The sequence below is a fragment of the Poecile atricapillus genome, chromosome 27 (genome assembly GCF_030490865.1).
Source record: "Poecile atricapillus isolate bPoeAtr1 chromosome 27, bPoeAtr1.hap1, whole genome shotgun sequence".
NCBI lineage: Eukaryota > Metazoa > Chordata > Aves > Passeriformes > Paridae > Poecile > Poecile atricapillus.
The window spans coordinates 3,818,220-3,845,709 of record NC_081275.1 but is presented as its reverse complement, the minus strand read 5'-3'; the positions used below and the strand labels follow the sequence as shown (position 1 = coordinate 3,845,709).

Genomic DNA, 27,490 nt, shown 5'->3' with positions numbered 1-27,490 from the left:
ACAAACTGAAACATGGGAGGCTCTGAGCATCAGCAAACACGTTTATCTGTAGGGTGACCAAGCACTGGTACAGTTGGCCAGGGAGGTTGTGCTGTCTCCATGCTCGGAGATGTTCCAAAAACACCTGGAGCTGGTCCTGAGCAATTGGTGCTTTAGGTGGCCATGCTTGAGCAGGGCCATTGGACCAAGTAAAAATTGAAGGTCCCTTCCCACCTTGACCATTCTGTGTGACTTTAGGGTAGTGTCAGTGTACAGCAGAGTAGAAATCAGCTCCAGTTATGCTCTGGTGATCATGTAAGGTTTCCTGTCTGTGACTCATTGATCAGTGGTTTGCAGACAGTGTCTTCAAGGTGGGCAAGGCTAAGCTGGCTGCGGCCCAAAGGTTTGGGTGATACCACCAGAGCAGGAAAGGGAAGTGGTGTTGAGCAGGGATGTGGTGTTGAGCAGGGATGTGGTGTTGAGCAGGGATGTGGTGTTGAGCAGGGTGGCCCCCGTGAGAACAGACCAGGGGCTGCCTTCTCACTGCTCTGACACCAGACACGGAACAGTTCCCGAGGGCTTGACTGTGGTCCCACCTCAGACCTGGGTTAAGCCAATCAATGAAGCTGGTGGTGCCTCTCCAAAAAGAATATTTGTAAAAGGGAAAAATGCTGCACATTAGTGAGGAGTGAGGCAAAACAAAGTGTGCAGAATTTGGGGGCTGAGACCCGTAGTGAGTGGCCCACCTTCAGTCTCCCTCAGGTTCTCCCAAAGAGTGTCATCTCCTCATTCTCCCACCCAGGGTTTGCAGCCAGCTCCCAAGAAGGCTGCAGACACAAGCAAGTTTGAACATGCTTTTATTGATGGCCAGAAAGCAGAGCTGGAACAGCAATGGGAGAAAGGGAACAATGGGAAGCTGTGTGTACTTGGGACTTGCATTTTTACCTTGCCACAGAGACTTTCCTCAGTGCAAAAGCCTGTGTCTGCACCATGGGGGCTTCTCTGACTCCAGTTCAGCTGCCCCTGGAAGCTTCTGAGCACCAGCAGGTGTTTGATGTGTTGTGGAGCATTTCAGTCAGATGGAGAGCCTTGGAGTGCAAACCTCCTCAGCTGCTCACGTATCCAGGGCTCAAAATACGAGATTCTGGTAAATACCTCAGGGAAGAGGCGGTATTTATGTCCATGAGAAACAATGCCATGAGCCTTCTGATTGCAGACTAACGGGCCACCAGAATCACCCTGTGTCATGAAGGGAGTGAGAGGGGTCAGACATGCCACAGCACAGCTCTCCCTGCTTTAAGGAACAAGTTTCCTCTTCCCTCCCTCCATGAGAGGAACCTCCTTTTCCAGCCACCTCCCTCCCTCCAGACCCAGCTCTGCAGGGTTTGTAGCTCCTCACTTCTCCTCTGAGCCCACCCATGAAACAATTCAGGCCTGGAGGCACTTCGAGATTCAAAAGCTCAAAAGAACATAGACCTACTTTAGACATGGGGAAGTATCTGAGCCATCCTAGCAAGGATATCACAAAGAATTTACACACTGGAGCACTGTTTAGGCTGGGTAGAACATCCCCAAGGAAGTAAAAAAGCAAATGCTGTTGATAGTTAGGAAAATGCACCCCAATTCAGGGAGCACATCAGCTTCAGAGCTTTTGTGAGGACCCTCAGCTCATCATTCTGAAGGTCCTGGTCCATCCTGGTTAATTTTATTTCCACCTGAGAACCAAGCTGACTGTTGAGTCCCAACATCCTCCCAAGCCTGCAGCCCAAAACAACACTTACAGAGTAAGATGCCTTTTTATTGTAGTCATCCCCAACACAGATCATAGACTGACGCTGGTAGTTACAGAATTGCTGCTGACATATTGCCTCATTTTGCACCTTCAGTTCCACCTCCCTCATCACATTAGTCCTGTGTCCTGTCACAGATGTCCAGCCCCAGCCAGGCACATTACATTCTGCTCCTGCTCTCACATGTCCCTTGCTCGTGGGAAAGGAGATAAGTTGCACATTCTTATTGATCCTGGCCTTTGGCTGCAGCTGTGAGGCAGAGAGAACACGGGTTAGAGCCAGCAAAGGATTAGGAACAAGTTCAGAGGTCTGGGGAGGTGAGCAGGGGGAGATCCCTCGGGCAGGAAGGATGTGTTGGGCCATACCTTCAGCAGCACAATGTCATTTTTGAAGCCAGCACGGGAATAGTTGGGATGGATGACCCAGCGTCCAACACGGACCCTCTGCTGGCTCGGCTCTCGGGTGCTCACGTTGTGGGCTCCCAGAATCACAGTGATCCTCAGTGTCCTGCCAGGAAACACCAACATGTTCCAGCTGCACTGGCCACAGGAACAGCCCCCAGAGCAGGTGGTGGTGGGATAAACCTCCCCAGAGAGAAGCTCTCAGCAAGGTGTCCTCTGTAACCTGGGCTCCTTCCACAATCCAGCTGAGGATCCCTCACCCCACACTGACACAGGTGGGAGCTGCCCCTTCTGAAGACAAAGGGAAGCAGGGAAGGGGAGATGCTGGACCCTCTTCTCCAGCAGTAGCTCTAAGCCATGGTAGGAACCATGACCCTGGAGACCACTGTGAGCATTCCTGTCCCCAAGGACACTCAGCCCCTGGCAGACAATTCCTGCAACTCACAGAGGAGAGCTCAGCTCCAGAGATCCCTGCTCTGCCCAAAGAGACACGGGGTGCTGTTTCAGCCAGACCAGGGCTGAGGCCCTTTGGGACTGTGTGAGACTGGGAAAAATCACCTGTGCAAGGGGGCAAGGTCTTACCCTTCCTTATCCACACAGTGAGCTGCTGAGAGCACTGCATCTGGGCGAATCAGGAACCCTCCACAGTAATTAGTTTGTGAGCCAATCTGAATTTTTAAATAAGCCATGTAAGGTCTGGAGTGGGGCTTCACTTCCCGTCCACCAATGATCCTTTCTGGAAGAGAGGTGGGAAATGTTAATATGATGTATTCTGCTATTTCCTGTCAAGTTTGGGGCTGCTTGAAGGGAAAGAGTCATCCCCTAATGTCATGTGCCAGTGCTACCAACAGCTCTCCTTCCTGGGGCTGTCCAAAGCATTGCTGGTGCACGATGACAAAGGCAATCAGCACTGTCTGGGGTCTGACCACTCCTGGCTCTGGATGTCTAAAATGCCATCAAGTGCACAGCTCTAGTGCCTGTAATGTCTCACTGGTTTCAGGCACTGTCTGAGCTGAGAGATAAGAGGAGAGTAGAGATAGGAGAGAAGGCAAGGCAGGAACCTTGCTGAGACTGACTGCTCAGTGTCCACCTGTGCCCTCACATGTTCTTGCCTAAGTCCCATCTCTGTGTACTCACCAGCCCCAGGGCAGGGCAGAAGGACAAAAGCACTTGTGAGCAGAAGGGGAAGCAGCATCTTCTACCAATGTCCTGATGAGCCAAACCAGTTGCTGTGGCCAGGCAGGAGACAGGTACAGAATGACAACCTCTATAAATGTCATGTGGAGCTGAAACAGGAAACCTCAGCCTGCCTGCAGCTCTGTCGTTTGCTGATTTTGTCCTTACAACCCCAGACTGGGGCTTGAGGAGGGGTTCATGACACATACTCTGCATTTTTGTCACAATCTTCTCAAAAAGATGGAGAGACCTGGGCTGGTTCAGAGCATCCACAGGGAGAGGAATGGGGTATCTGTTGAGTGCATATCCCATCAGAGACCTTTGGAGAAAGCCCCCTGGGACCCTGCATGTGGGCTGGTTCCATCTAGAGAGTTTTTCCTTTGTTTTTGTTTCCCCACCTGCTCTGATAGGAATGGGGAGAGCTGGCCAGGGCCAGGCAAAGATCCTGGCTCTTATCAGAGTGGCTGACTGCCATCAGATGTCCCTGGGAAATCAGAAATCACCAATCAGGGTAGCTAAGGTCGGTACTAGGTACAGATTTATTTTGTGCCATGGGGAGGGGAGGGAGGAAGGGAGGGGAAGGGAGGGGAAGGGAAGGGAAGGGAAGGGAAGGGAAGGGAAGGGAAGGGAAGGGAAGGGAAGGGAAGGGAAGGGAAGGGAAGGGAAGGGAAGGGAAGGGAAGGGAAGGGAAGGGAAGGGAAGGGAAGGGAAGGGAAGGAAGGAAGGAAGGAAGGAAGGAAGGAAGGAAGGATTGATTTACGGTTGACAAGTAGTCACTTAAGACTGAAGAACAAATGTGAGTGGCTGTATTGAATGAAAACTCTCCTACCAGAGACAGCACTGCCTCTAAAGGCACCCAGTCCAATTAAACAAAGACAGCAGGCAACATCAGGCTAATTCTGTCCCTGGGGTCACACATCCCTTGGTGTTTCCAGCTGTTGCTCAGACCTTTCAGGTTAACAACCAGCCACCAGCTGGTGAGAATGCAGAGTTTATAGCCTTAGACACATAAGACATGAGATGCCTGTGTCAGGGGAAATCCCTCTGGTCCCTCTTTAGAGACAGGGGAGGGCAGGCTGCCATCCAGAACAGCATTTCAGTGCTGCCATTGTTTGCTACATCCCCTTGCCCACAGAGGGAACACAGCTCTGAGCAACCGTCCCTCACAGTTCTGAAATCAGATTAAATCGATCCTACCTGTAGGGGACTGAGGGCTTTCAAGAGACTCTACTTAAACCAGCTGGCAGAGGCAGCTCAGCCCTTCCCTTCATGGGCAAAAAATAGAGATGCATTGAGGTCTCCACCTTTTCAGCTGCAGCCAATTCAACTGAATTGAAACAATTCTAACAAATTCCTTTTCTTTCTTTCTGTGAGACAGGTCTTTGGCTTTCTATGGTATATGCCATGTGCTAATGTCTACAGATTATTCCAGCTGTGGCAGAAGATTATCTGCAATCAAAAGATAATTTTTAATCTTCAGTGTAAGCTGACAGTAGGAATCATCAGCCCAACACTGTTCCTAATGTAAGAAAACAAGGGAAATACTTCTATCAAAATTTGAACGACCCCTTTTGGAGGCACTGGATGGCAGAGTTGCTGGAGGTAGGACACTTTACTTCAAAATGTCTATTGTGAATGTATAAAGAAAATCCAGGGAAGAGCTAAGGCCAAAATTTACTTAAAGGGCCTCAGAGCCACAACACACAAATTACATAAATTGAGGGTTGTTCTGAGAGGTGTCTGAATTAGGGTATAAAATCTGTCAGTACAGCAGTGGCTGCTGTGAGTGTTGTTGACTTTAATAAAGAGCTAATGACCACAGCAATAGTCTAAAGCTTTTATATGGGCTTGGAGAACAGAATTAGATTGTTTCCACTCCAGTTTCATGGCTGTAACAAGAAAACCAGTGTGAATGTGTGCTGTTAGAGACTGCAAGGAGTTTATCTGTCATGCATAGGCTATATTGAGATACCACTTATAAAAGTGTCTTTTCATTCCTATGTTAATGGAAACAGTCAAACCCAGAAAGATTCCTTTTAAATACATCAGACCATCAGAAGTCTGAGAATATTGGGAGTTTCTTTATTGTGCTTGTGTGTTAAAGTTGTCTGTGGCTCCAGGATCCACAGCCTGCACCTCTGTGTTCATGTCATAAAACCCACAGAAGATATCCTGTGTGAGTTACAGCTGAAATCAGAGTCAGCCTGAGGGGTCCTGGCAGAGCTGTGTGACTGCTCTTGCTCTGAGGCTGTGTCCCTCTCTGTGTGCCAGCTCTGTTGACGTGGTCCTTGTGTGTACAGAGCAATGTCCGCATCCATGGATACATTCCTGATGCCAAAATGCATTTTGTGCCTTGAGATTTGCTAGTGTAGGGCAGTGGCTGGTGGCCTCTTTGGTAAGAGATACTGAGCCTGAAGGACACAGAATTAACCACCCCATTCTCCTCTGTGGCAGGCTGATCTCTTTTCTCTTTCAGTGCCTCAGTTTCCCTCTCACTGGGCAGTGAGAAAACACAGAGCTGCTCCAGCACTGCGTGAACATCCCACACACAGCAACACTCCTCAGGGGAACGAGGCCATGTGAGTCATGAATGGATGGTCCTGAGCTTCACCCTCTGCATTTCCTTGTCATTCTCTATGGGTACTTCTGCCTTGAATTATTCCTTCTTCCTTTGCCTGCCTACACACAGAATTTTTGTTTGGTTTGCTTTGGTGCTTCCTTCTTGGGTCTGTGGGTGTTTTGTGGACAGGAGTTGGCTGAGGTCTTCCCTTCACAGTTTCTGCTTGCTCTGTTTGGGAGTGCTTTCCCCAAAGCTGGGTTCTTGGGAGTATTTCTGTTCCAGAATATTTCTGTCCCACTGACAGCTGGGGATTGAAGTGAATATGAGCCAAAGCCTCCCGCAGCAACCTGAACTTCCCTGGCTTCCATCTGAAGCTGAGTTGCTCTAAAGGTAGCTTCAGATGTTTTGGAGGAAAGCTGCCTGCCCTGTTACCCCACTCAGCAGGAAAAACAGAGTGCAAGGAGCAATGGCCACTGTTCCCCAAGGTGACAAAAGGGTTTTTCTTTCTTTGGTCTGTGGGTATTTCAGTTGTCATCTGCGCGTTCCCCTCACTGCAGGAGGAGCCTGGGGGACCAGCTGGGAGCACAGACCTGACATCTGGGGTGAGAGCATATCCTCAGCAATTACCCTGCACCCTCCCCCTAAATGCAGTTAATCTGCAGCCTCCCCCTAAATGCCAACTCCTCTTAGTGGAAGGCTTTGGTGATTGTCTCAGACAGTGACACTTGGAGGGCACTGACACCTCACACTGCAGCAGACAGACCCATTGCCTTCTCCATGTGCTCAGCCCAAGCTGCTCCAGAGTTACAGCAGCTCTCCAGGCATTCCCAAGAGACTCCTGGCTTGAGTAACTGGCTGATGTGTAGTGATCTTGTTGCAGTGGCTACGACTCTGACAGTCTGTCCCTCTGAGTCCTCCCAGATGGAGCCAGCAGAGGAACAAGATGCAGGAAACCACACCCTGCTGACTGAATTTGTCCTTTCTGGATTGTCCAGCCGCCCAGAACTTCAGCACCTGCTGTTCTTCACAATCTGCTTAGTTTACAGCATGACTCTCATGGGGAACCTTCTCATCTGCATGGTCACGGTGCACCCCACCCTCCACATGCCCATGTACTTCTTCCTCCGCGTCCTGTCCTTCCTGGATATCTCCACAGCGTCAGTCGTTGTCCCCAAGATGTTGGCAAACCTCCTGTCAGAGGACAGGAGCATCTCCTACCTGGGCTGTGTCACACAGCTCTACTGTGTGGTTTTCTTGGCGGCCACCGAGTGGTACCTGCTGGCAGCCATGGCCTACGACCGCTACGTGGCCGTGTGCAGCCCCCTGAGATATTCTGCCATCATGAACACCAGGGCTTGCTTCTCCTTGGTGCTGCTCTGCTGCTGCAGTGGCAAAGTTGTGTCGGTGGTGCAGACAGCCTGGGTGTTCACCCTGTCCTTGTGTGGGCCCAGGAGGATTGATTACTTCTTTTGTGACATTCCCCCGCTCATCATGCTCTCCTGCACGGACACCTCGCGCTACGAGAAGCAGCTCATCTCAGCCACGGTGCTCGTCATCTTCACACCCTTCTGCCTCATCCTGCTGTCCTACACCTGCATCATCTCCAGCATCCTGAAGATTTCCTCTGCAGAGAGCAGACACAAGACCTTCTCCACCTGTTCCTCGCACCTTACTGTTGTGACGCTGTACTGTGCGAGTGGGACTTTGATTTACTTACAGCCAAAATCCAGTAATTCACAAGATACTAAGAAGATCATGGCTCTCATATACACAACTGTAATTCCCACATTAAACCCCCTGATCTACAGTCTGAGGAATAAAGAAGTGAAAGAAGTACTAATCAGAGTGATGGCTGTGTTGATGAAGAAATAAAAGATTTTCTTGTCCATGAATGTGTGGATTTAAAACCTTATTTTCATTTTTGGTGAGTTCTAATGGTTTACTAGCTCAGGAGGAACGGCAGGCACAAAGATCTGTTCCACACTTGTAAATATTTTGTCTTTATTCTTTGCTTCAGAAGCAAATTATTTAGAATTTCTATCTCAATTTCTTCCTTAGGAGTACAATATTTATACCAGACATTTCTTCTAAAACAGAGCACTTCCCATATCTAATTCAGGTATCCAGGCTGGAACTCCTCACTTCCATTGCAGGAGTTCACCTCACCCTCTCACTCTTTCATAGTGAACTTTCCAGGCTAAGCATAGACTGGTTGATAGGGACTGTGTGTTTTGCTTTGCCTTTTTTCTTCTTTGTTATATGTTTTCCATTCCTTCCAGCAGAAATGAGGTCCACTGAATGACAGTGATCAGGAAATTAGTTCACTTCTTTCAGAGCCTTGTGTTTTTCATTTAAGGCATGGGGAAAGGAAGATTAACTAATGCTCATTTCTTATTTCCAGTAAGAACTCAGCATTTAATGCAGTGCCCACACCCTCCAAGCACTGTGGAGTCTGAGTCATGGGATAAGAGAATTCTGTAAGTCTCAGCTGGAGAAATTCCTCCAGGCATGAAGAGTTTCCAGAGGATTATCTGATATCTGGAAGGGCACACAGAGAAAAGGGCTGCTACAACCTAGGTATATTTATATGGGAGAGTTTTTGAAGTTTATTCTGGATAGAACAGGTGAATAGCCTGGGCCTGAGCCTGCTTCAACCTGCACTTTCCATATTGAGCTCAAGCTAAGGAAATCTCCATTACCAATGTGGCCATACTGACCTTTGAGGGCTGTCTCTGTTTCATCTGACTTAGTTACCTGGCCATAAAGGCAGTAAAGTATAATTGAGTATAATGTTCTTTAGTTGATTTAGTTTGCTTGTAAAAGAGAAAGGCAATGTAAGTCATCTCAGGATGAAGTCATTGCCTGACTTCAGAAACTTCACAATGAGCTAATGACAAAGTGATTAATTGCATTTGGCAATGTTGTTTGCTTAGACACCTCTAGGGAACTTAACTTGTCTGTGTATTGTTGTATATTTTTTCTTCATAATTAGAACACTGGAGAAAGACTTAATGAAACTTTATTTACATTTCTACAGACTTTACTTCCGGGAGCTGATCTATTTTTACCTCTGTAAAAACAGAGAGAATTTTCTTCTTGTTTTATTACTTGAAAAGATAATAGTGAAAGAAGCACTTGTTAAAAAAAGTTTAATTAGTCTAGTATAATGACAGTAGTGTTAATCACTTTAAGGGACATTGCATTCCAAATGGTTAAAGCTTTTAATTTGCCTCTTTTAAAGATGTTTCAGACTCCAGTCCAAGGAGAGACATCCAAAATCATTCATCCATTTGGAATAAACCTTTTTTATGCCTGCTGCAATGCCCAAACACTATCAGCAACTTTCTCTTTTTCCTGAATTCATCTCTTCTGTTTCCTGTTGCCACATGTGCATGAGGGATACCCCAAATAAAAACTGATGTGGTAGAAAGCAAGGCAGGTGTTCAGCTGGTGTAAATCAGAGTTTCACCTCTAGCAATGAGCACTGATTTTTGGTCTCTAAGAAACACAGACATTGGTTTTGCTAGAGCTGAGCTCACTTACACCATCCTCTCTCCTCTACAAAAAAGGGAAGTTCTGGTTAAATTATGCTGTTCAGTGGATCACAGCTATGCAAATAGACCAGGGCAAAAGTTTGTGCCTGAATTCATCTCCCCAACCCCAATACGTGAATTTTTGATTCTAGCATTTTTATGGAAGAATGCATTTTAAAAAATCATATATTTTAACTTTTTTTCTATTTATTATTTTCAGAAGTCTGTGTGAAATGGTATTTAATAACTAATTAATTTACTTTTTCTGGCAAAAATGGATACTGATTTATATGTCTGTCTTGATATGGGCTGCTGAGCTCTTAACATGCTGCCAGTTTATGGTTCTGTCAAATCATTTGTCATGGGTGCACTTGATCTCCTTAAGGAAGCCCCAGGAAAACAGCTAAATTAATAATTGGATATGTGTTGCTGGTGTGGTACTTGATTCCTCACTCTAGAACCACATAATGAAGTTTTAGCATTGTTGGAATGTGCTGTTTCTTTAATTCAGATTATAACATTAAAGGTCAATGTTGAGTTTAATTTTTTATTAGCATTACAAGGGGTTTATTAATATACATGTATCTATGTAGTGTAGGAAGGAAGGTTGGTTTGATTTATTGAATTATTGGATTAATATTATAAGTGATCTGGACAGTTCTAGATGATGGCTTCTAGAGGTCACATGGTCCAGAAATAAGACAAGTTACAAGAAATAATAAATACAATAAACAATTACAAATAAATCCATGCACCTTAGGGCTTTAACTCTAAGAACTCTAAAACCCCAAGGCACCTGAGTTAGCACTCCAGAACCACAGCTGATGCCACAATTCTATAATTATCACCCTTGGAGGCAGAAACAACCACAGCACACTGAAGAGACAAAGAAAACTTTATCTAAAGGATGGAAAGGGACAAACTCTCCTGCAGTGTCTGGCACACGATGTTCACCCTCGCTCAGCAGGGAGAGAGAGCAGCAGCTCAGAGCAGAGGCAGTCTGGGCACAGCCTCTGGTGCCAGTGATGATATTTGAGCAGGCAGATGGGCAGGGATTCACAGTTAGCTGGGAAATTAAATATCACTCAATTTATACACACAGCCAGCACAATGAGCCCTTCATCTTCAGGAAGAAAGGAAAAATGGAGAAAATAAAGAATGTCAAGGAATGTTTTGATTTTAAGACATGACATGAAATTTTGACCTTTGACAAAGCATCAAAAAGTGACATAAGGAGGTTTTTCCTCTTGTTTGCTTTTCTCTTCTTTTCTCTTTTTTTTCTTTTTATTATTCTGAATTCTACTTCAGTTTCTTTTCCCATCAGTTGTTTATATGTTTTGTGGGAGTTTTTTGTTTCTACTGTCAAGAGGGATTTGGTTTCTCACTTGTCTCTCTAAGGGAATTAAAACTCAAACAGCTCTAAACATAAATAATCCTTACAGGTCTGAGAATTTTCTCCCACTAATGCATTTTCAGAATGCTTTTCTCTCTATCTCAACATTGCTGGTGAAGTTACTAATGCAGTAATGTGCAGATGCCATCGTGCTTATGCCAAATTTATTTTTGCCTTTTTTCTTTCATGTATTCTCTGTATTTTTTACACATGCATTTGTATCTCTGCAGCCTATTATTGTATTCTAGCTAATTTTCCCAGTACTTTTCCTTATCCTGATAAGCAGAAAGATAAAATACATTCCCAGACCCCTATCCTACCTTGGTTCTCCCTAGGAACCAAGGCTGAGACCAGCTCTTCAAGATATATTTTTATAAATAAAGTTTAATTTCCATCTGAGCAGGGAGGATTCAGAGAAGGCTGAACTGGGGAAAATTGCATCACCTCTTGTGCTCCTAATTAGTGATTTTTGTTAAATATGCTAATTCGCTAAACTTATAAAACTTTAATCACCCTATGGGGAGTGGGCATTTTGTGGATATTTTCCATGTCTGCCACTGGAGGCCTCCAACAAAGAGCAGCCTTTATATTCCCTTCTATAACTAATATTATCCCCAAAGTGTGTTGTTTTATCTCCAGGTTCAGTAAGGCATCAGTGCTAACTTAGAGATGAAGCTACACCGTGGTGCTAAAGAGAAGTGAGATGTGCTGGAGTGGAAGGCTCAGCTGTGATTTCCACAGGAGATGAGGAGGGTGTGGGTAGGGCCCCTCGCATGCTCAGCACCCAGGGTGTGTCATGGTGATGTTTCTGCAGGTGATTTATTCCAGACAACTTTTATTAGGCCCTAGACATTCCACCATACTGCACACTCCATCTGCCTGACCTTCCTAAACTGTTGGGAGGTGAATGTTGTCCCCATCTCACATCTAGAAATTCCTGCTTACTGAAGGAGCAGGAATATCGGTGATGAACACAGTTTTCACATGGAAACACCCGATTTGATGTCTTTGGATCTACTGTCGGTCTGGTTTCTGTATTCCTGCTGACAGAAATATTTTTCCCAGTGTTCTCCTGATGGCCTTTTTCATCTCAGTGTTTCTCAGTGTGTAGATGATGGGGTTTAGCATTGGAGCAAACACAGTGTAAACAATGGAGGCCACCTTGTCCCTGGGGTATTTCTTATAAGGCTGGGCATAGGTGAAGATGCAGGGGATGAATATTAAGCTCACCACAGTTATCTGTGTTCCACAGGTAGACAGAGCTTTTCGCTTCCCTTCTGTGATGCACGTCCTTATCTTAAACAGGATGACAATGTAAGAAGTAATCAAGATTACAAAAAGGGTGATGAGGATCACTCCACTATTAAACACCATCTGTAGTTCAGCCATGTGAGTGTCAGTGCAGGCCACTTTGATGACTTGAGGGACATCACAGTAGAAATTGTCCAGTACATTTGGGCCACAGAATGGCAGCTGGAGAAGAAGACCAGTTTGTATAATTGAATGAAGAAATCCACCAAACCATGCAGCTGCCACCAATCCTGTGCACACATTCCAGCTCATGATGGACAAGTAGCGCAGTGGCTCACAGATGGCCACAAACCTATCAACTGTCATCCCTATGAGCAAAAAAGACATTGCACCTGCAATGAAATGGAAGAAGAATATCTGGAGGAAACACTTATTGAATGAGATAATTTTGTGCTGGGTGAGGAGGCCTGAGAGCAGTTTGGGAGTATTGACCGAGGAATTGCTGATGTCGAGGAAAGCGAGGTTGGCCAGGAGAACATACATGGGGGTGTGGAGCTGTTGATCCACAGCCACAGTGGCAATGATGGTGAAGTTCAGTAGCCAGGTTATTACATAGATGAGAAAGAAGATCACATAGAGACAATACTGCAGCTTGTGACTCTCTGTCAGGCCCAACAGGACAAATTCTGTCACAGTGGTGATGTTCTTTGATTCCATTCTTTATCCCTGCACAAACAGGAACAATAAAGATGACTATAAATGTGTGTTGGACAATAGAATTATTATAACATAGAATCATATAATAATTTGTGTTGGGAGGGATTTCTAGTATATGACCAGTTTTATACGGGGAGAAAAAACCAACAAAAACCAGAAAAATTCCCTTACATTTAGAGAGAACTTAGGATGTTCCAATCAGTGTCTGTTGCTGTTTGTCTCCACCTCCAGAAGGCTCTATCTCCTCATCTCATCAGGTAGTCATATACTGAAATGAGGTTTCCTGGAGTGCTGTGGTCTTGACACAGTCCTGCACTGATGGAGGGCTGGGATCATTTCCCTGCACTAGCTGGCCAGAGCTTTGCAGAGCTGAAGCTGTCACCTTTTTTGTCAGAGGAACACATTCCCATCTGTTCAGCATTTTGTCTATCAGGGTCATTATCTACAAAGCTGCTTCCTGGGCAGGCCTCTAACCCAGGCTGATTGCACAGGCTTGTCCTTTCCCAGATGCAAGATGACATATTTACTTATGTCAGACTTTATAATGTTTGTGCCAACCTATTTCTCCAAACTGTCTCTACAAATACCAGCCTTGCCATCCAGTGCACTGACTTTCCCCATTTTGCTGTCCTCAACAACTCCCATCACCACATGCCTTTGTATAAAGCCCCCCTCTATTTCTCTTGTAGGCCATTTTCACTGGAAGGCTGCTGGAAGGTTTCCCCAGAGCTTTTTCTTCTCTCCATACATTAAATAACCCCAGCTCTCTCACACAGGGGAGGTACTCCAGCCTCCTGAGCATATCTGTGGCCCTCTTTGGGTCAGGAGGTCCGTGGTCCATCTCTGCAGGTCCCTGTGCTCCTTTTGCTTGGGGCCCCAGAGCTGAACACCATTCTGCAGGTGGGGTCTCAGGAGAAGGGAGTTTATGGGTACAATTATTCCCCTTGACTTGCTGGCCATGCTACTTTTGATGCAGCCCAGGATACAATTGCTTTCTGGGCTGAGTGGACATTGACAGGACATACTGAGTCCTTCATACACCCAACACCCTCCTCTGCAGGGCTGCTCTCAATCCACGCACTGTCCAGCCTTGGGATTGCCCTCAGCCATGTGCAGGACCCTGTAACTGGCCTTGCTGGACTTTCTGAGGTTTGCCCCAGCCCACTTCTGTCCTCTCAAGGTTCCTCTGTGTGGCATCCCTTCCCTCTAGAGCACCACAGCACTCAGCTTGGGAAGCAGCACCTCTGCCTGGCAGGCACCTCACCTAAAGCAAGGACTGGCAAGTCAGGCTGAGCTGAAACTTATCCATGGAGCTGCAGGAGCTCTCTGTCTAAAGAGACAAAAGAGTCACCCACACAGGACCTGCTTTCCCTAATCCTCCCCTCCCACCCTTGTGGCTGGCTGGACATGTAAGTCCCCATTAAGCCAGGTGATCTGTGCACTAAAAAATAAGGACAAGGGAGGTGTCTGTCTCAGCTCCCATCAGAGTCAAGAAGTCTGGAGAGGGAATGTGCTTACCCTAAAGGAACATCACTGTGTCCTCCTTAGGCTCCATGGACAGCTCAGTCTCCACCAAATTTCTTTCCAAGTTCTAGTCTTCCCTTACATTATATTATTACAAAGATCTCTGCACCACAGTCCTTTTTCAAACTTTTCAGTCAGATAAATGGCATGAGTTAAAAATCACAGAAGCAGTGCCTCAACCTCAAGTTTTAGAAAAATAATGTTGTATATTCCAGTGAATTTGGAGGCACTGTGGGGAAGTTCTAAGAGAGGATGGCAACTGCTCACCTGCACCCACAGCCCAAGGTGACTGAGCCATTTCACTGATGGGAAGTTACTACCTCTATTTGGCTGCTGAAACAAAAATTTAATTTCTTACAAGAAAAAGCCACATGCAAAATAAACCACAACTTTTTTATTTTCCCCTAAAAACTGGTAAATTATTCCCAAGATGGAATTGCAGAGAACTGTAGAAACAAGAACTTTCTGCACATTTCTATTGCTTCTAGTGAATACTCTGCAGGGATACTGTAACTTTTTCCCATCACATTTTGCTCCTTAATGTCTGTGAATAATTTCATTTTAAACCCTTATATACATATCCTATTTTCTGCTTGAAAATTGCAGATTTTTTCTACAGATCCAAAAAGGAAAGCCACTTTTGATATCAAATCATGTTTTCTAACAATCCACAGTTAATACTGTGTATTCTTTGTTCTCATTTCTTATAAAAAAGAGTATTTTCACAGAAGCTTGGGGGAGAGAAAAAGCAATTCGCTTTCAACTCTAACCCAACCTTTCTATTTTGCCTCAGTAATCTCTCTATCACAAAACTAAGATTGAGTTCCAGCAAAAACTTGAAATACAGAAATGCTGAGACATGACTCGTGCCTGCCTTCCCTCAGACCTCTCCCAACACATGGACAGTGTCTCTGAAGCTGACTGTTAAAATTCTGTATTAAAAGTGATAACCAAGCATTTTCAGGTCATTTTCTCCTTCACAGTATAATCACTGTCACTGGCAGCACATGGAATTACTCGTCCTTCCAGTATTTTTGGCAGGAAGAGCAAACACCTTCAGCAAATTCCTGTTTCTGTGATCCATCTTCACACAAACTATGAGGTGTCATTCCCAAGTTACAAGATAAAACAGCACAGCTCTACTCAGAGGAGCAGGGGATGCAAACCTACCTCCAACAAAAGGCTCCAACAACCTTCCCTCATAGGATTCCTGATGCCTTTGTTAAGGGAAACTATGGGATTCAAGAAGAAAGCAAAATCTCAAATCACCTTGCACTTCTGGTCATTCAGAAGTGAATAACAATAATACAATTAGCAAAACTAGATTTGTCACTGTGGGGCTAATTAAAGAGTTCTTGTAGTGCTTCACGTCATGTGGATCAGGACCACGTGCAGATGCAGGAACCTTATGATAATTGGAGCAGAACTAAAATGGGAATGCTCATGGCAGTGTAGTTACTTCCCCAGCTTTGCAAGATGAAAAAAAATGCATATTATACTCTCCCAACCACAGACTTTCTGCCCTGGAGCTTGTGTTCAACTGTGCTTTGAAATAAAAGTTCAGTCATTGTTACAGGATTGTCATATCAGTAAAGCCCTCAGGACAATAATTATTCCAAAACACTTCTCTGCTGCTTTACAAAGTGAATTTTTCTGGTTATACAATAAAAAGTTGGTCTACACATACACAAAGGGGCACACATGCCCACGAGCAGGCAGAGAAACCACAGTAAGCTAACCAGAGAAATGGACACTGAGAAACCTCTCCAAGGGCTCTCCCAGGAGATGCAGCAGCCGCAGGGTTGGGTGTTTTACCTCCTCCAGTGAGTCTGGGAACAGCTCCTGGGTCAGCCTTAGGCTGAGGCAGAGTTAATGCCCAGGAGATAAAGGACCCATCATGGAATGAAAGGAGAAAAGCATCTCAGATGGTTCCTAGGGATGTTTTGGGGAGGAACCACACTTGTCTGGCCGTGCCCTGCTGCTGCTCAGTGCAGTCAGGACTCCCTGTCTGGGTCAGGGCTCTCTGTTGTGTGTCCTGTGTGTGTGTGCTGCAGCTGGAGTCACAGGGCCCATGTGTCCATGGTGCCAGGTGCCATGGCCCCTGCTTGGCCACCTGGGCACACATCAGCTCATCCTGAGCCCCTGCAAACCAGCATGCCCCAGTCCTTCCAGCTTTGCAGGCCCTCCTCCCTAAGCCTGGAGCACTGCATGGGCTTTTTGTGACCCAGGTGCAGGACCTAACATTTGGCCTCGTTGAGTCTTCTACCACTGGCCTTGCCCCATGGATCCAGCCTGTCTAGACCACTCTGCAGAGCCTTCCCACCCTCCCAAAACTCCCATCCAAGCTGGTGCCTGCCAACTTACTAAGAATGCACTCAACCTCCCAATCCAGATCATTGATGAAAGGCACTAAAAGGGACCCCAGTACTGAGCCCTGGGGAACACCAATTGTGATGGGCCACCAGCTGGATTTTAACTCCCTTCCCCACCACACTTAGCACTCAGCTGCCCAGACTGGTTTTTACCCAGTGGAGAGTGTGCCCATGCAGGCCATTGTCTCCAGGAGCAGCCAGTGTCTCCAGGAGAGCGCCGTGGAAAACTGAGTCAAAGGCTTTACTAATCCAGGTAGATGATATCCACAGTCTGTCCCTCACCCACCCACCCATCTTGTCACAGGAGACCAGACTGGCCAAGCAGGACCTGCCTTTCCTAAACCCATGCTGGCCAGCCTGATCAGGTTCTCCTGTACCTACCAGATGATGGCACTCAGGATGATCTGTTCCCTTCCTGGCACCAAGGTCATACTGCCAGGCCTATAGTTCCCCAAACCCTTCTTCTGGCCCTCCTTGCAGGTGGGAGTCATATTTGCTAACCTCCAGTCAGCTGGGACCTCCCCAGTTAGCCAGGACTGCTGATAAATGACTGCAAGTGGCTCGCTGAGTGTTACCACTCGCTTGGCACCACTGTGTGGATCCCATCCAGCCCCAGGCTTTTGTGTGCCTCAGTTGTGTAGAGGTCACTGCCCAATTTCCCTTGGATCATGGGGCTTCAGTCTGCTCTCCATCCCCCTCCTCCAGCTCAGGCAGGTGAGTACCCCAAGAACAACTGGTATGAATTGCAGCATCTTTTTGGGTTCTGAGCAGGATATGTGGGAGCCCTCACCAGGCATAAAAAGGGCTCAAAAGCATCGGTGTTAACAGCAGAGACTGCAGGAATGAGGCCAGTCCATCTCTCAACAAAGGGTTGCAGAGCACTGCACTGTGCCTCACAGCTCTCACAGGCTCTGTACATCAACCCCAGAAGCAGGGATCAACCAGCACAGCTCACTGTCAGGGATCAGAGCCGCTGTCACCTCCAGCAGCCCCAGCCCAGGACCCTCCTGGAAAGCTTTTGTGAGTCCAGACTGATGATTCAGGGGCTTTGCCCAGGCTGGGGGATGTGGCTGCCACTTTCTCCTTTCCAGGTTCAACCAGCAGCAAAGCCGAGAACTTAGATACTTGCAGAGGATTTCAGCTTCAGATTTACAAATTTTTAAGCTGTGAGAAAGGACAGGGTAGTCACAACATGCCCTAAAATCTTGGAAAATTGTCCCAGTCAAGTCTGAACATAGTTCAGTGGAAATTAAGGGGTACAAGGAAGGGAAATACCAACTTTAATTAGGAAATCAATGGCTTACAATTTGTGAAAGAATGTGTAAAGCAGACTAACAATACAAATGGTGCAGAACTACAACTGGCACAGAAAACTCAAAATTAAGCCTTGCTGTCTTTAATACTATGTTACAACTTAGCAGTCAGCCCAGAGCTAACCCCAAAGCAAGGCACCACTGCAGATCACTCATCTCTGCCACAATGAGCCCAAAACTCCAGGACCAGCCTGGTCACAGCTGTCACATGCCCTGGTGCCTGGAGAGATGTGGCTATCCCAGCCAGACACTGGAGCTGCCTGTACAAACTGACACAGAGCTGCTACTGATCCTAAGTGCCTCAGTGTGTTCCTGCCCATTGCCTCTGATGGGGGACCAGTGACTGCAGCCCTTGCTGGCACACACAGCCCCTTCAGTGCCCAGAGGGGTCATTGCCCCTGTGAATAGAGCCCATGAGGGGGCCCATTCAGGCCCCAGAGGAGTGAAGAGTCCAGCCCCTGTCAGAATCCCACAGCAGGGCAGTGTCCAGGGATGTAAAAGGAGCATGTCAGCTCGTTTGGGGATATCTGGTCAAAGGAGCCATGAAAGACATAGAGATGAACCAGACATGATGGGGGAGGCTGTGATGAGAACAAATCTGATCAGTCACACAAATGGGTAAGGCTGTGTGAGGCTGAGAACATTTATTTTTACAGTAGGGAAGTATGGGAGACACATCATAAATCCTGACCATTAGCAAGTAACAAGGCAAGTAACCAGAAACAAATGGCATCACTCACACCAGCTGATGAGCTCTCAAGAAGCTGTAGGCAGCCCAGGACTTTGCAACTGATAAGAATGCAAAGCTCAGTGTCCAGGATGTTGGATGAAGACAGTGGGATGGCAGCTGCTGAGGAACTATGCTGGGACAGGGAGCAGCCAGGAGGGGTTAGACAGAAAAGGGTTCTAAGAGCCTGGTTGGGTGTAAACCTGTGAGAGCAGTCAGTCCTGGTCTGGCTGAGCTCTACACTTGACCACCACAGTCCTGGCTTATTTAATCTTTCTGTAACACTCTGTGCCATCTCCCAGGGTCCCATCTGTGGTTTGCTAGTGGGCAGCTGGCATACTGGGCCAAATCCTGAAATCAGACATGGGGAGAGAGCAGAGACCCAGCCTGTGGTAGCAGCCCTTGGAGCCAGTGGGAACTCGCCCTACAGGCACTGAGGCAGGAATACTTTGTGCCCACAAGAGCAGCTGCTGGGGGAGCAAGCGTGAGCAAGGAGAGTGAGGGGCTCCATGCCAGCTGGAGGACAGCAGATGTGCTGATTCTGGAGGAAGCAACTCTATATCCCACAAACCAGGTGTACACATTTATCCAGCAGCAGCAATTCAGATCAGCTGACAAGTAGGAGACTCCAGGTATGGGCAGGGTTATCAGGAGGGCAAGGGATCCGTGTTGGTCCCTGGAGATACCTGCAAGTGTGGTGTGCCTTTGGGATAAGCATTTGAGTGCTGCTTTGGTGTGTCAAGCTGGAGCAGCTGGCAAGGAGGGGATGGGTCAGGATGCTGTGGTCCATGCTAGAGTGCTGGGTGGACAGAGGGGTCAGACTCAAGTGCTCAAAGGATTCCCAAGTGTGCACGTCCTTGTGAACCCTGAGAGTGTCACATGAGTCTGCCAGCCCCGTCATGCACGGTGCCTGTGTGTCACCTGTGTCCTGTGTGTGGGTGCCAACAGCCATGCCAGTATCATCTGTGTGTCACTGTCCACGTGTCTGAGTGTGACACAGCTCAGCATCAGGGCTGCCTTACCCTGCAAACAGGAAGGAACAGCTGTGTCCTCAGCTTGGACAGAAACACTGGCTACCAGGCCCCCAGGCTGGGATGTCAGTGGCCACACAGGAGGGTCCTGGGCCACAGCTGCTGCTTTTCACATGGCTTAACAAAAGCATTCACCTCTAAAGGAACAGAGACACCTGCCCCAATGCAGAGGGACACAGCATTGGCTCAGGTATGCCTGCAAACACTCTGCTGGCCCTGAGCAATGCAATGCCAGCCCTGGGGTAACAATGCCTGTACTCAGGATCACACAGCCTTGCAGCCTGGGGGCCAGGTCACCAAAACTAGATATATTCTATCGAGATTTCAGCCTGCTGTCACCCAAACATGCACCTTTTCTGGCTCTACTGCAAAGAAAGGGGCATGGGCAATGTGTGAATTTATTGTGCTGGAAAGTCTTAACTGCACTCAGAAGACAGTGCTTCCAGATCCCATACACAGATTCATATGACACAAGCTCATTTAAACCTGTCATATATTTAAGCCAAACATCATACAGAGGCAACTTTTCAAACGTCCTGAGTGAGTTACACATCCAGACAGTGAGTCCAAGGCCTGGGAACTCTGCCTAGTGTCAGCCCTCTGTGGGATACAAACACCTCTTTCAGAAGAGCTGAAGATGGCGGTTCTCCAAAAACACTTGTTCTCATTTACAATCACAACCCATTGCAATCATCAAGGTTTATACAGGTACAGCAACAACCTAACTGGGCCTGCCTGACTGACAGAAGGATGCTACAGACCACAACATCTGGGGAAGCTCTGAAGCTCTAAATACTCAGCTGAAATAACTAAAGCAGCACTGCTGACTGTCCCCATGGTACTGGCCCACAAGGAACTGGGTCTGTATCTCAGAGTATGTCAGCCTACTCTCACAGAAAACTGAAGCTCTTGGGAAGAGGAAGGAAGCTGCACCTAACTTACAGGCAGCAAAGACACAGTCCAAGAAACCCACATGTGTCTCAAACCATTTTGCTTTTATGACTACTCCCAAAGTCCCACTTCACCTGGCTGTGCTTACACTAACTCCAAGGACTATGTCCAGTTCCATCTGCAGTCCCACTCTATTTTTCCTGCCTGGAAAGCCAGCACATTGCCATTCTGTCTCCAGTATTTATGAGCAAAGAGTCAGGAGAGTGGGACATCTAGACTTCACCAAGACTGATCCTTCAGCTAATCTGACTATAGCATGGCATAAACCAAAAATACATGGACTGCTGCTGCTCTGGATGGTAAAGAGTAGGTCTTTATCTGCCTGAAGTGCCTTTTAATACAATTTTCTAGCCCTAACTTACATCACAGTAGGAATGTCTCTCCAGAAGTACTGCTATAATAAACTTCGCAGCTCTGTGGACTTCACAACCTGCAACCCACTTTAGGCTGTGGAAGTGGGTCAAGGGAAGCATGTGGATACATTTCCTGCCACTGTGAGATGATGGAATTGCAATCTGCTTTACAAGGGTAGAGGTACTGCTCCCCAGGGCAGAGCAGGCAGCTTGGATATTCTGTGTGTAGTCAGGGGGAACACCCTGAACACAAGCACCACCTCATGGGATCAATAAAAGAAAACCACCCTGATTTGAGGTAAGCACAATGAAGGCAATAGCTGAAATCTTCCTTTAGACTAACGCTGTGACTTGTACTGTACTTGTACCTCACACAATGATGCACCACCCAGCTCTCCAGCACAAGCTTAGATGTAACAGGCATGTAGCTAAGGCTAAAGGGGGCACAGTCTGATTGCCACCCTTTTCCCTACAGCCTGGCAAAGCAGTGTCCCTGCCATAGCACAAGGGGCCTGGAACCCTAGAAGGGTGTAACTCTTTGGACTAGATTCAGCTGAAGGTACTGACACATCAGCCTGGTACCAGACACAAGAGAGGGCAGAGTCTCCAAGCAATCTGTATGCAGCACCCTAAGATGGATCTTCTCCCACAACCACCAAGACCTAGAAAGACACTTATGCTCTTCTGCTTTGCCTGTGTCATCATGAGGAAAAACAGGAAGGGTGACTTCCAGTACCATGGAAGAATCACAACAGCATTAGGACCTGTTTCCTGCTGCCACATCTCTCAGGAAGAAGACATTACACCCCCAGCTGCTTTGCCAGCAGCTCACACAAAAACACCATGCAAAAGGGAAGATGGGCAATTCCACAGTCACAATCCTTTGAGGGGCTCATGCCTTCCTTTCCCCAAATGCAGGTGATGTTGAGATTCAAGTGGCAGTAAGAGGGATGACTCCTAAACTGGGGATGCACACAGGGAGATACAGGGGAAAAGGACCCCTTTTCTCACCCTTTCTTGTAGGGGGGATGGGGAAGCATCAAGGGGCAGGGCTCCCCTCTTTCATGGGAAGGCATGGGAGCTCACACAAACAGGGCCCAGCCCAGCCCAACTGGGGAGGCCTTAAGCCACAATGTCCTTCAGAGCTGCAGGCAGCTCAGGGAAGATGAAGTGGTAGCCGCTCTCCAGAGTGCGTTTGGGCAGCACCCTCTGTCCCTCCAGCAGCATGACCGCCCGCTCTGCCCCAAAGACAGCCCGCACAGCCCAGGCAGGCACCAGCAACAGGGCCGGGCGCCCCAGGGCTGCCGCCAGCTCCTGAGCAAAGGTGCCATTGGAGGTGCCAGGGGAGGATGGGGCAACACCATTGAGGATGCCTTGCACAGACTCTTTCTCCAGGGCATGACACAAAATCCCAGCCAGGTCCTGAATGTGGATCCATGGGAAGGGCTGGAGTCCAGAGCCCATAGGGCCTCCAAGTCCCAGACGGAAAGGCAAGAGCATCTGAGAGATTGCACCACCATCTCGACCCAGCACTACACCTGTGGGGAGAAGAGAGTGAGATCAGGTGTCCCTGCCCAAAGGGAAAAAGCCCCCTACACACCCAGACCTGCAAGCAGGAGAATCCTTAGAGGGCTGGACTAGAACAGGACCCCAACAAGGAGAGACAGAAGAACTGATGCCCTTTACCCACCTCTTCCCACTCTTGCCCCAGCAGTAAAGCAGAGTCACCATTAATAAGCATGATGCCCCATCTCACCTGATCTCACCACAACACCACGAGTTGGGCTCCCAGGGATGAGAGCTGCAGCCTCCCACGAGCTCACCAGGCGTGAGAAGAAGTCAAAATCCCCTCCTGGACTGTCTTCAGTGTACTCAGCTGTGGGGCTGGGGCGGTAATAACCTGCAGGGTAACAGCAGAAAGGGGGTCAGAGTTGAATGATGACACCAAGCCCCCCCTTCCCCATCAGACCATCTTCTCTCCTCCAGGAACTCCTGTGAGGAAAGGATGAGAGAACTGGGAAACTTGTTCAGCCTGGAAAACAGACCTAATTGCAACCATCCAGTGCCTGAAGGGAGCCTACAAGAAAGCTGGAGAGAGATTACAAGTGCCTGGAGTGCCAGGACAAGGGGGAATTGCTTCAAATTGAAAATCAGTTTAGATTGGCCCTTAGGAAGAAACTCTACCCTGTGAGGGTGGGCAGGCCCTGGCACAGGGTGCCCAGAGCAGCTGGGGCTGCCCCTGGGTCCCTGGAAGTGCCCAAGGCCAGGTTGGAAGGGGCTTGGAGCAGCCTGGGACAGTGGAAGGTGTCCCTGCCATAGCAGGGGTGGCACTGGATGGGCTTTAAGGCTCCTTCCAACCCAAACCATTCCGGGATTCTGTGAGCTCGATCACTCCACCAGGGACATCCTCACATGAACAGCACAGGGTCTCTGATGGCAATGCTGACAAGTTTTTGAACTACCAATGTGCTCTACAGGTTTAGCAGGATGCACTAACACTGAGGCAGCCCCAAACAGGCCTGCAAACAACACACTAAGCTGGCTGGAAAGTGTCTGCTTTAATACTGGGCATCACAGAGGATAAACCATGGCAGCTTTAAAGACTGCAGCAAGCAGTTGGAGATAATGCAGAGGGCTTCAGCTGAGGCCTTACTTACACAGATTAATTCTATGGGATGCCTGAAGGCTTTCACAGCAAAGCTCACACAGAAAAGTTTCTGCCCTAATGACACCAAGACAAAGCACAGAGACCCAAATTCCTCTCCAGCAGTACTAAAGCTTATCAAGGCTTGCCTAAACACAGCGACATTGATTGCAGTAAAGCTGACATTTCAAGGCAAGACACGTGCTCCTGAGGAACTGTGTTTCTGTCTGCAGGTAAAGCCTCTCCAGGTCAGCATGAGTGGTGTTTTGGTCAGGCCCAACCAATACCTACGCCAGTGACGAGGACCCAGGCACGGGGGGGCTGTTCAGCAGCAGCAATGGCTTTGGCCAAGGTCTTCGTGGTCTCCACCCGGCTGCTGGTGACCTCCCTGCAGAAGGCATCACCCCATCTGGGAAAGGGAGAACCAGGGATTAAACACCTCACAAGGACACCCCAGGAAACACTGCCACCAAGGGGGACCCCAGCTGTCGCCCTGAAAATTAAGCCTTGTGATAATGTTTTCATAGTTTTAGTTACTTTCCCATGAAAGTTCTGTAAACATAAGTTGTTTATCACATTCCTTCTAAGACATGTCTTTTGATGGATATTCCACATGACCAGTGTGCTTGGGAAGGTGGAAACTTGATTATCCAATCCCTGGTCATTGTCAAGAATCTATAAATACTGGAGTCAGGGAATAAAAGATAGTTTTTTTGTTCTAACACTGAGGGCGTTCGTGTGAATCATTTCATGCCCTTTAGTTACACTCAGCCAACACCAGCTCACAAGCACAGGAGAGGTCACAGCAACTCCCCTCACTGCAGGGCAAATGGAGGACAAGTCATCTTACAGCATAAATTCAGGGAAACACTGGAAGATGATGGCTCTTCACTTCCCCTAAAAGATTGTGGGGTTTGGACTGCCTTTGGACAAAGTCAACAAAGGATCTAGACAAAGGATCTGTTCCTCCTAGAAAGTCACACTTTGGTTCTGATTTTGCATTATCAAACGTAGGCATGGCACCCAACATCCTTTTGGAAATGTGGAACTAACTTTTCTAGCCTCCAGATGTAGATCCAGGAGGGAACCTTTCTTCCAAAGGTCTCTCAGAACCTACCAGGCCCACAGAAGTGTTCTGGACACTTGAAGATGTAAATGTCAATAGTTGGTTAACTCAAGAGCTTCCTGGTAATGTTGTTTCCTCCCTTTCCACATTCTCAGACAACACAGGACCATCTTGCCTCCACCTTGTCCCAACAGCACTACAGAACATCAAGTTACCTGCGGAAAGGGTTGAGGACATTTTCACCAGCCAAGTTGACCACAGCATCACACGGGGGCAGCCCAGAGCGGGACAGCTCTTCCTAGGCAGGAGTAACAGAGACATCAACACATCAGGGCTCCCCTCTGCTCAAGCCTTCACTGCAAATAAGCTGGGCAAGCTCCCAAGAATTTCAGCCAGTTTCTTCCTGATGTCTGCGGACTACAAGCATGAACAGAGTTCTGCTCCTTGGAGCTACAGCAGTACCCATTTCAATGACTGTGACCCATGGAGCACCCAGCAGCCCAAAAGAACATCCACAGGAGCCAGACCTCCCTTGGCAGGCTCCCTCTATGCCATGGAAAGCCAGGACACATGGGCTGGTTTCTCAGCCCTGCCACGTTCCCCCTCCTGTGACTGCTTTCATACCCAGCTGATCCGATCCTTGCCCCCTCGTCGCGACACATGGGTCACTTGGTGCCCTCGGCTCCGCAGCAGCTGGGTCAGGGCTCTGCCCACGAAGCCTGTCCCACCACCTGGTGAGAGAGTCAGAAAGGCCGTCAGGGCTGTGTCCCTGGGCCATCATCGCCCGGCAGCAGAGGCGCCCCGCGGCCCGAGCCTGGGCCATCACCGCAGCCCCAGCAGCGCCGCCGGGCCCTGGCCCGCGCCCGGGGGGAAGAGGCGGCCTGGCTCCAACCCAGCGGGCAGAACCCGTAATCCAGAACCGCCTGATCCGTTTCCAAAACTCCGTTCCGCTCGCCACTCCCGCTCCCTCACGGGCCCACTCCGGCCTCACGAACCCGCTCCCGCCTCACGAACCCGCTCCCTCACGGCCCCGCTCCCTCCTCACGGCCCCGCTCCCTCACGGCCCCGCTCCCTCACGAACCCGCTCCCTCCTTACGGCCCCGCTCCCTCCTCACGGCCCCGCTCCCTCACGAACCCGCTCCCTCCTCACGGCCCCGCTCCCTCCTCACGGCCCGCACTCACCCACCACCACCCGCATTGCGGAGCTGCGCATGCGCCGAGCAGCGCCCCCCGCGCATGCGCCCCCCGCTGCGCACGGCGCCCCCTAGCGGGGGGGAGGCCCCTGAGGGGCCAGCGGCGCTGAGGGCTCGGCAATGGGCGGGAGAGAAGGGACGGAGCGGGGCCGGGGACACGGGAACGGCCCGGGCCGAGGGGACACTCCGGGAACGGAACAGAGCGGGACCGGGGACACGGGAACGGCCCGGGCCGAGGGGACACTCCGGGAACGGAACAGAGCGGGGCCGGGGACACGGGAACGGCCCGGGCCGAGGGGACACTCCGGGAACGGAACAGAGCGGGGTCGGGGACACGGGAACGGCCCGGGTGACACTCGGGGATCGGCCCGGGCCTGGCACCGCGCTGAGCGGGGCAGCAGCTCTGACACAGCACCCGAGGAGTTCCTCAGGGCGATTTACCAGGTCGATAAAAGCGCAGGAGTGAATGTCCAGAGAAGCTGTGGCTGTCCCATCTCTGGAAGTGCTCAAGGCCAGGTTGGACAGGGCTTGAACAGCCTGGGATAGGGAAAAGTGTCCCTGCCCATGGCAGGGCGTGGAACGAGGTGAGCTTTAGGGTCCTTTCAACCCAAAACAGTCTGAGATTCTACGATTCTGTTACTCTATGAAATATTTTAAATATTGCTAGTAGAAAATAAAGAATTGTGCAGTTGGGAATTAGGCAGGGGCTGTTCTCATTGACCCGGAGCCTCCCTTCTCTCTGACAGCTGCTTGCATGTCTCCTGGGAAAAGAAAATCTTTCAAGGATGTAATTCTGCCACTGGGCTTGAAATATCTCTTCTGAGATGCAATGAAATACATTGGAGACACAACTTCCCACCTAAAGGCAGCTGGAGCAGCCTTTGCTTCACACAGAGTTGTCTGTGTTGTCAGCTCCTTTTACCTGTGTGAAGAACAGAGAGTGACAACAGCCTGCAGGCAAGATCTCTACACATTGGTGGCTCTTCTGGAGCAGCAACAAATGCTAGAGATATTTCTACCTACCTATCCAGCTTAGTCCACCTAATCATCTATCCTTGTTTGCACATACAGCCATAGCCATTACACCACCTGTCCATCCATCCATCCATCCATCCATCCATCCATCCATCCATCCCTCCATCCATGCATCCATCCATCCATCCATCCATCCATCCATCCATCCATCCATCCATCCATCCATCCATCATCCATCCATCCATCCATCCATCCCTCCATCCATGCATCATCCTTCCCCCAGCCCCAGTCTGTCACTGAGTCACAGAATCAATAAGGTTGGAAAAGACCTCCAGGATCTTTGTGTTTGACTGAACATCACCATGTGAGTGAAATCTTTGCACCAAGTGCCGTGTCCAGTCTCTTTCTGAGCACTTCCAGGAGTGGTGTCTCCCTTGCTTCACTAAGCAGCAGCAGCTCTCCTTATCCCTCTCTCCACCAGCTCCATAAAAGTGCCATGTCCTGTGGTTAAGCAAGGGAGAAATGGGCTTTCTACGAGGAG

General features: G+C 48.7%; 4 protein-coding genes across 4 annotated transcripts; 1 reads left to right on the top strand and 3 right to left on the bottom strand.

Moving 5' to 3' along the window:
* Positions 1–839: 839 nt before the first annotated feature.
* LOC131588920 (cathepsin G-like) lies at positions 840–3,410 on the bottom strand. The gene is made up of 5 exons (XM_058857988.1): positions 3,308–3,410; positions 2,753–2,906; positions 2,135–2,276; positions 1,761–2,018; positions 840–1,218 (listed from the first exon to the last, which is right to left on the bottom strand). Exons 1-5 carry the CDS (start codon positions 3,363–3,365, stop codon positions 1,051–1,053), a joined length of 780 nt encoding a protein of 259 aa, XP_058713971.1. The 5' UTR covers positions 3,366–3,410; the 3' UTR covers positions 840–1,050.
* A 2,946-nt stretch (positions 3,411–6,356) lies between these two features.
* On the top strand, positions 6,357–7,778 carry LOC131588919 (olfactory receptor 10A5-like). The gene is made up of 2 exons (XM_058857987.1): positions 6,357–6,391; positions 6,787–7,778. The coding sequence occupies exons 1-2, from the start codon at positions 6,373–6,375 to the stop codon at positions 7,776–7,778; spliced, it is 1,011 nt and encodes a 336-aa protein (XP_058713970.1). The 5' UTR covers positions 6,357–6,372.
* Positions 7,779–11,846: 4,068 nt separating this feature from the next.
* LOC131588714 (olfactory receptor 4D2-like) lies at positions 11,847–15,599 on the bottom strand. Its single transcript, XM_058857640.1, has 2 exons — positions 15,495–15,599; positions 11,847–12,809 (listed from the first exon to the last, which is right to left on the bottom strand). Exon 2 carries the CDS (start codon positions 12,798–12,800, stop codon positions 11,847–11,849), a length of 954 nt encoding a protein of 317 aa, XP_058713623.1. The 5' UTR covers positions 12,801–12,809; positions 15,495–15,599.
* Positions 15,600–20,243: 4,644 nt separating this feature from the next.
* SDR39U1 (short chain dehydrogenase/reductase family 39U member 1) lies at positions 20,244–26,008 on the bottom strand. The gene is made up of 6 exons (XM_058857991.1): positions 25,964–26,008; positions 25,406–25,512; positions 24,997–25,079; positions 24,003–24,124; positions 22,828–22,971; positions 20,244–22,609 (listed from the first exon to the last, which is right to left on the bottom strand). Exons 1-6 carry the CDS (start codon positions 25,992–25,994, stop codon positions 22,194–22,196), a joined length of 903 nt encoding a protein of 300 aa, XP_058713974.1. The 5' UTR covers positions 25,995–26,008; the 3' UTR covers positions 20,244–22,193.
* Between the last annotated feature and the right edge of the window lie 1,482 nt (positions 26,009–27,490).

Bases quoted from the DNA above. Each gene is read 5' to 3' on its own strand.
- LOC131588920 (XM_058857988.1), bottom strand. From the start codon at position 3,365: ATGCTGCTTCCCCTTCTGCTCACAAGTGCTTTTGTCCTTCTGCCCTGC. The intron at 2,907-3,307 runs GTGAGTACACAG...CCTCTCTTCCAG, and splicing joins TCTGCCCTGCCCTGGGGCTG to AAAGGATCATTGGTGGACGG. The intron at 1,219-1,760 runs GTAAGTGTTGTT...TTCATGACACAG, and splicing joins ATAAAAAGGCATCTTACTCT to GGTGATTCTGGTGGCCCGTT.
- LOC131588714 (XM_058857640.1), bottom strand. From the start codon at position 12,800: ATGGAATCAAAGAACATCACCACTGTGACAGAATTTGTCCTGTTGGGC.
- SDR39U1 (XM_058857991.1), bottom strand. From the start codon at position 25,994: ATGCGCAGCTCCGCAATGCGGGTGGTGGTGG. The intron at 24,125-24,996 runs GTAACTTGATGT...TCCCTTTCCCAG, and splicing joins GTCCTCAACCCTTTCCGCAG to ATGGGGTGATGCCTTCTGCA. The intron at 22,972-24,002 runs GTATTGGTTGGG...GTTACCCTGCAG, and splicing joins GGTCCTCGTCACTGGCGTAG to GTTATTACCGCCCCAGCCCC.